The 7,907-nt window shown below is 34.9% G+C and overlaps 1 protein-coding gene across 1 annotated transcript in view; it reads right to left on the bottom strand.

The window, feature by feature from the left end:
- Positions 1-6,403, bottom strand: part of LOC104744013 (myosin-3-like) — a 7,984-nt gene extending 1,581 nt beyond the window's left edge. The window contains exons 1-22 of the mRNA XM_010465044.1: positions 6,194-6,403; positions 5,245-5,571; positions 4,983-5,084; positions 4,749-4,892; positions 4,474-4,624; positions 4,354-4,381; positions 3,995-4,160; positions 3,815-3,878; positions 3,684-3,697; positions 3,498-3,582; positions 3,213-3,316; positions 2,975-3,113; positions 2,647-2,765; positions 2,351-2,503; positions 2,107-2,196; positions 1,915-1,992; positions 1,543-1,701; positions 1,187-1,393; positions 786-991; positions 552-687; positions 335-464; positions 73-219 (exon numbers count right to left, since the gene is read on the bottom strand). Coding sequence (XP_010463346.1) covers positions 73-219; positions 335-464; positions 552-687; positions 786-991; positions 1,187-1,393; positions 1,543-1,701; positions 1,915-1,992; positions 2,107-2,196; positions 2,351-2,503; positions 2,647-2,765; positions 2,975-3,113; positions 3,213-3,316; positions 3,498-3,582; positions 3,684-3,697; positions 3,815-3,878; positions 3,995-4,160; positions 4,354-4,381; positions 4,474-4,624; positions 4,749-4,892; positions 4,983-5,084; positions 5,245-5,565 — 2,743 coding nt within the window. The 5' untranslated portion in view covers positions 5,566-5,571; positions 6,194-6,403. The remainder of the gene's footprint in view (positions 1-72; positions 220-334; positions 465-551; positions 688-785; positions 992-1,186; positions 1,394-1,542; positions 1,702-1,914; positions 1,993-2,106; positions 2,197-2,350; positions 2,504-2,646; positions 2,766-2,974; positions 3,114-3,212; positions 3,317-3,497; positions 3,583-3,683; positions 3,698-3,814; positions 3,879-3,994; positions 4,161-4,353; positions 4,382-4,473; positions 4,625-4,748; positions 4,893-4,982; positions 5,085-5,244; positions 5,572-6,193) is intronic.

Genomic DNA, 7,907 nt, shown 5'->3' with positions numbered 1-7,907 from the left:
AAAAAAAAAAAAAAAAATACATTTTGAGGTTTAATTTGTTTCAGTGATGAGAATTAATGAACCCTTCCTTACCTGATTGTATTACAACAGATGCATCAACTGTGGCTTTATATTGTCGCCTAGAAATCCTTCTCTTAACATTGCTTTGAATAGCAGCAGAAGCTCGATGCCTCTGCAGTAACTCCGTGTATTCCTTTCTAATCTTTTCTCCACGAACAACTGAACAGAAGGATGTATGAGGAATCCATAGCTCAAGTTAAACTAAAATATATCCCTACTATAAGAAGATAACATATACAAGCCAAGATATTGCAATGAGACAAGGGGTAATTACATGATTGAAGAACAGTGATTCCTCTTTTTAGGTCTTTTATACGACAGCGTGCTTGGTGCCCTCTTAAATAGCTTTGAAGACGTAAAATGCCATGAAGAGTGCGGTTCCTTGTATCTTCAAGAACCCCAATCTGCAATGGTGAAGCGAGCATATTGCAGTAAGAATGACTAATTTTTGGTCCCTCAAAGTCAAGACATCAGACGACTAATTATAGTACCTGGCCAGTTCTGAAAAACAATTTTGTGTAGCCAACTTGGTACATCTCTGGCAAGATGTTAAACTGATGGAGAATTGCAACCGAAACACTTAGAGGATCTTTTGCTGCAATGTTCTCCAGCAAAAGAAAACCATACCTAAAGTAGGAGAAGCAAAACAATATCAATGACCATTCAACATTATTGCAACTAAAAGTAGAGGAGGAAAGTGCAGCAACTAGAGATGGAGTTCTTACCTTCGGGAAAATTTATGATGAGACATTCTCGTAGGAAATCCAGACCGAGATATTCGAACTACCTCTAGGACCCCACAACATCTTAGCTGCTGTAAGACAAGCCCTTGCTCATACAATCCAGGAGACTGAACATTGTTTGGCTTTATGCAGCGAATGAAATGTGGGGTAGTGTTCCCAAGACGTTGCATCAATTGGAAAAGTTGACCCTGAAAAAATATATTCAGGCATGGCACTAATCAGATATCATAAGATGTTTCCTCCAAAAGAAACCAGAAGCCTTTTGAAAGAGAAAGGGACAACAAACGTTAATGAGATGAAAGCTGTGACGAGTAAACCCACAACAAGTTTTAAAAGTTTAAGATAGTTACAGAAGCAAGCTGTGTTTAAGGAAATCACCCAACCTTAAATTTAGTTGCTACACTCAGCCGCTGGGAATCAGCTCCACCTGCTTTGTGTAAAGGACCAACAACAGGTTTTTCAGAATGAATGAGCATACTAGAAGCAAACGCCTGAGGAAGGTAGCAAGAGCAAGATGACAAAAGCTGAATAGAATCCGAATGCAACAAATCTCGGTTCTTCTCTAGAAATCCAGTCGTCTCATATGTAACCTAAGTTGAAACAGCAAGTAAAGTTAGCATCAAAAAGGAATCAAACTAGGTTACTGATTCATTCTTGATTTCTAAACCTCAAAAATGAACCCACAAAACCCAACTTTATATCATGTAAAATGGTGCCACTGAATTTTTAGAGCTATTACCTCTCCAGCATAATGCGCAACTGTGAAAGCCTTCCCCCGATCTCCTCTAAAGCAAGAATTATCATTTAGATGTTCTTTAAGCTTGTTGGCAAGTGTCAAATCTGTGCCATTTGGAAATGTGGATTCCTCATCCAGAAGAGAAAGCAGACCTAATGGTTTCTGCACAGAAAATGTAACTTAATTGTCTTAAACACACATGTTTTGGAATAACAATAGACCTTTTCCAACACGATATATCTCAACAGTTGCTATGCAGCTTGATGATGGGAAGTTATCGCCAGAATGTTACAAGATATTATACTGAGTAACTGACATACTGATATGTAACATATGATGATTTCTGACTGTAGAGGAGAGTAGCTCCCACATTACCTTTTCAAAGAGGCTGAGACAATCTTGATTGTCCTCAAAATCAACCCTTGTCCAGTCAATGCCATCCTGAATATATTCCTGGAAGAAGCAGAAAGAAATATTAAGCCTTCAGAATCCGATTGCTTGTGTGTGTCATGCCCATGCTCTGTTAAATATACTACAAGAACTCATAGCAGAAAGGGGTAACTTTACCTCCTGCTCCAGCTTGAAAAGATGACGATTGAAGTGTTGCTGCAATCTCTCATTTGCATAATTTATACAGAACTGCTCAAAACTATTTCTCTGCAACATTAAAATAATAATTCACAACCCAAATTAACATTGATACAAAATGTAATACAGAAGATGCATACATATTAGCGAAGACCTGGGAGAACTCATGTAGCTTATATAAATTCATACTTGAAAAAGCAAAGGGAGACTAAAAAGAGCATACATCGAATGATTCAAAGCCATAGATATCAAGAATGCTGATGGATCTGCCCGTTCTCCTCTTTCCCACCGCAAGAGATTTGTTTATCTGTTCAACCAGCCAGTCAAATAGGGAGGCATAGATTGACTTTGCTAAAGCATCTCTTGCGTCAATGGCCTGAAAGCAAATAAGAAAGAAATTTAGTATAAACAAGGCTTGAAGCCAAATAAATAAAAGGCATAGTGGAAAACCAACCCTACTCAGATTACAATTACGCACAAAGAATCAAGTGCAAGGAATTCTTTCTAAAAAAGGCCCACCTGAGATAGTGTTAGCTTCTGTACAATAGTATCATTATTAACTCTCATATTACGCTTCGATAGAGCTAGCTTAAGATCATTGATGTTGCACCCAATCAATTTAGCAACAGTTTCCAAACCTGAAAGAAAAGCCAAATACAGCACTTACTTAGTTTTGCATTGTGAAGCCTGTCAAATGATGAAATGATCCACAAAGATTAAACAGCAAACTTGCAATAACCATTAACCAAAAGCCTACTATAGAGGTGGTATTTTCACACAAAATACAGAAAAGCATGATAAATTATAAAGGAGCAGGTATCACTATTTCAGGACTGAAGAGCCATACTTTCATCTGGTTCAGGTTCAACGTGATTTTCATTGTCAATAATGGCGAAAGAAACATTTCCCAGCCACAATACTGCAGCAAGCATTGCAAATACACTTTCTTGATCTTCTTTACTAACATGCACAATATCTAGAGCTTCCTGAAACGTCAAAGAGTTTATAAATCAAAAGGTTGGAATAAATGTCTCAAGTCTGTAGAGATAGAAAGACGAAAAAGCTTGACTGAATGAGGGAGATACCTTAACGGCGTGAAAACGTTCAGCGTCATCAATTCCGTTAATTGAATAGCAATTGCTCTGTTTCAAATACTTATACTCTTTTGCGCTTGTCAAACTTAGCTTCTCTGATTTAACGATGAGTGAAATAAAATGTCAGATAAACGATATATCTAAACTATGTAAAGTTCTATATCACAACAGTTGACCTTCAAAGTCTAGCGAGGAAAATGATAAATTTACACCAATCATTTTTTAAAAAGAGAACTGTTAAAAGCGCATTTTAGGATTCAGATATCCAGATCATACCTTTAAGCGTAGGTGAAGCCCCAGCACAAAGTTGATAAAATATATGATATGACCTTTCTCCTTCCGCACATTGAACCACTCTAGACTATTAAAGTGTCAACATAAAAAGAAGTCATGTCAATGTTAACAAACCATATACCAACATAAAGAAAATTGAAGCAGCAAAAAAAATATAGAGGAACCTACCTTTTCTAGTAAAACTGCAAAATTTGAAAATTAAGAGAAAAAACAAAAAAAAACAAAAAAAAACTATGTCAGCTGTTGTAAAGGAAAAATTAACAAACAGTGTAAAGCAGCAATTACAAAATTATGCTTACATGTTTGAATTTTAGCACCAGAAATCTTCCCTGTTTCACTAAAATGAATCTCTATCAGCTTACCCTGTCAAATTTAACATCAAAGATATATTATGAGATAAACAAGGCCCAGAAATTTTACAGATACAGTGAAAGTAGAAAGGAGCGTAAAAAAGGCATAGTGGAGACTGGAGGGCTTACAAAACGACTAGAATTATCGTTTCTCAATGTTTTTGCATTTCCAAATGCTTCTAAGATGGGATTAGTCTTTAGTATCTCATACTCAATCCCACTTCCACCTCCAAGAGCAGCCAAGTATTGCATTGCTATTTTTGCTGTCTCAGTTTTCCCTGCTCCACTCTCACCACTGAATGAAAAGAAGTATATATAATGATAAGAAAACACGTCAAGATGCACAAAGTGGAAGAACTGATTTGTTCAACAGATCCACTGTTTCCATAGTCACAACTAATGCATCTGTACAGGTCTATTTGGCTAATTGATTTAACCCCACCAAACCAGCACTATATAAAAATAGAAGCACGTAAACTTTTACTAACCTGATAATGATAGACTGGTTAACTTCATCTGTAATGGAAACCAGGAGAAGATAAGACTTAAAAACTTAAGAGTGTAATACATTAATTAAGCAACTGACAAAATAAAAAACATGATCCCACCTCGTATCATTTCACGGATTGCTGTATCTGCAATAGCATAGACATGAGGGCTGTCATTTGATCTCTTCCTGTATGCCTCAATGTTGCGATTTCCATACAAAGGAACCTCCTTGAAGGGATTCACAGCCACCAGTACAGGCCCTGCTTTTGTCTATCACCATAAAGAAAAAATTCAGAAACCCAAAAGTAAAGGCTGTAACATGTTAATATAGAATTCAGGGAAGAGACTGTCAACATGACAGGAAAAATAAAGTATATTAGCACAAACGGCTTACATATATCATGTCCTGGTTGTACCTATACTCAAGGTTGTACAACACTGCTGGCTCATTTAAGTAACTTAGTTGCATAAGATCATCTACTCCATCAAGAATATCAGGATTTGCAGGAACTAGAGTATCTGATTTGACTTTTAAAACCTGTTGAATAAAGTGTAGGAAATAGTTTCCGATCAAACACTTAAAATAATAATCAACATCTACCTCAGGGAATTCAAAAAGGTCACTTACTTTTCCCTCAGGTAAGGCAAGAACAGACTCTTCTCCTGAAGTTTTCAAAATCTTCCCCAGCTCCCAGTTACCGTTTGGAAGTTGGACCCAAGATTGCAGTACCTGAAATAGAAACTTGTCAGTTTAATCCCGTCAACATACGAAAAAGGAATGTGTCCTCTAAATTGTGTTCAAACGTTTCATCCTAACTAGTAGTCCAACCTGGCCATGCACCAAACAATCGACCACAGGAAAAGTTGCAAGACAGGAACCTTAATGATACCTTTTTCCGAGCATATGCGCTTGTGTCGTTCCACCTGTGATCATTACTCTGAGGCAAGGGGACAATAGGATCTTCATCACCAATCGACGACCGCTCTGATCCATTTGGAATGCTACGCACGCTATACGGTGAATCCTCAGTAGCAGTATCCATTCCTCCAACAGAATTTTCAGTGCCATTAACCCCATTCCTTAAGTGACCATTTGGTGAAATGATCAAATCGGTCACACAAACACTTGAGCCGGAAGAATTCTCAAGAAACCTATAGTCTGCCGGCATCGATTTAAGTGACTGAATTGCTGGCGTAACCTTCTGTGACATTTTGCACTGTAACAGACAGACAGAAGCGTTCAGTTCAAAAGAAATGAGACCAGAAAGAAAGAAAATATTCCTAATAGAGCAAGAATGGGGGACCATATATACTTTAGACTAAAGTGCTCTCTTTCAAAGTGCAGTCACTATTATTGAGTTCCGAAACCAAAAGAAAAAGATTCTAAATTTAGAAAATCCTCTGAACCAGAAAATGCAATGACTTTCTGATTCGTAAAAGCAATGCAAGATCCAAATGGATGTGTATACTCACCAAAGATCACACTAACAAATAAGCCACTAACAAATAAATCTAAAGGCTTGAGATCTTTCTTACTCAGCTTTCTTGGCTGAATTGTGAAGAGTATATAATAAAAAAAAATATATGATCTGATCGAACACAATCTAATCTAGATTGAATCTTGAATCATAATATCATATGATTTCAAAAAGAAAAGAAAAAAAAAGAAACGTTTTTTTTTATTCTTTTTCAAATCAGCAGAGGACCAATTCCTGTATCACTACTCTATAGACGATCACAAATCAGAAAAAAAAAGATACAAATTTTCTCATAAGAAATGAGCAAAGATATACTAAAAGATAGAAACTTGATTCGATCTATAGCTCAACTAGAATTTACCTTTAGAAATTAGAAACTCAAACAATAAAAAAAGGAGAAAAGGCGGCAATCAGAAAACTTCAGATTCATAGATGACTTCTTCTTTGATTTACCCTCCCCACGATGAGATCGATCTTTAATCAGACACCCAAAACATCCAATGATCCACAATAGTAAAAACTCAGGACACCAATGAAGGAATATAAGATTAAAGAAAAAATGTTTGTGGAAGTAAATGTTATATATATATATATATATAAGTTATAAACAGTTTAACAGTTATATATAAGTTATAAATTATCCGACAAATTTGAATGTCTTTTTTGGCCACCCAACAGTGGAATTTTAAGCACATCACATGGTCAATATTCCTCTTTTACCCTTGTTCTTTTTTTTCCTTAACCGATGCTTTTGTTTTTCAAATTACGTGATCATAGGAGTTTTAATGATGATATTTTCCTCATTTAATGTGGGTTTTCAAATGATAATCAAATATAAAAAAATGTTAATTCTTCGAATTTTGTATTTCCTGAAAATGATGATAGATGTCTACAACATACAGAGTGTAATATTTCAATTATCATCAGTTTTAATTTGAGTTTGATTACGGTGTTGATTGGTTCTTCCGTTACCTCCCGTGCAGTGGTAACGATTACTACCGATTGGTACAGATCACACGAACTGCTTCCAATCGTTTCCAATCGTTTAAAATTACTAAATTTTAAAAACTGCTTCCAGCAAACGTTTGCGGTTGCGGGCGATTGCGATTGGAAATTTTTTATTTTTTTATTTGAAACGAAAAAAACAAATCAAAAATACTAAAATTTTTTTCTTATATCTTCAACCTAAGAGCATCTCCAATGGTACTCTATTTTTGTCTCTATCTATATTATTATTTTCACAGCAACTTTAGCAAAAAAGGCTTGAAGTTGAGAATTATTTACATCTCATGCCATTGTAATTTAATATTTTCTTTAATAAAATTATAAAACAAAAAAAATCATTTCAACTCTTTTCCATTAACAAAAACAAAAATTTCCTAATTTATCTCCTTATTAAATCTGAAATAAAATTTCCAAATTTCATTCTCCTAAAATCTCTCTACAAATTCTTTACAATAATCGATTTTAAATATAAATTTATGAGGAGCCTATAAATCAGCTACATTTGATTTTCTATCTTCCTAATTAATCACCACATTCAATTCTAAAATACAATAATTTTGTCCCGAATTTCTATATATAAAATCATATTAAAAAAATTAATGACTTATAATCAATCAAAATTAATCTAATAATATAAACTTGGCATATTCCCATATATATATTATGCGATTTTATAGTTATTAATTTGTTTTAATTAATTTGTTTTTATACGATTTTATATATAGAAATTTGGGACAAAATTATAGTATTTTAGAATTGAATGTGGTGATTAATGAGATTAAGTTGAATATGTCCACCTATAAGTTGAATATATCCACCTATAAATAATGTTGACCCCTATTCTCAAGTTAGTATCACCAGCAACATAAAAAGATGCACCTATTTGCTATGCTCATTTGGCAGCTGCACATATACAACTGTGATAAAATATGTCCAGATGTCATGGAGTGATCACCAAATCTGGAGCAGTTCCGATGCCTCCCATCATCCCATGCCACAACTGAAAGATAAGATTGTGACCTCTACGTTCTTTTGTTGATGGAAAACAGTCTAAAATAGCTGACTTTTTT

The sequence above is a fragment of the Camelina sativa genome, chromosome 14 (genome assembly GCF_000633955.1).
Source record: "Camelina sativa cultivar DH55 chromosome 14, Cs, whole genome shotgun sequence".
NCBI classification, from domain to species: domain Eukaryota; kingdom Viridiplantae; phylum Streptophyta; class Magnoliopsida; order Brassicales; family Brassicaceae; genus Camelina; species Camelina sativa.
The sequence above is the reverse complement of the archived record's forward strand: the minus strand, read 5'-3'. Positions and strand labels throughout refer to the sequence as shown.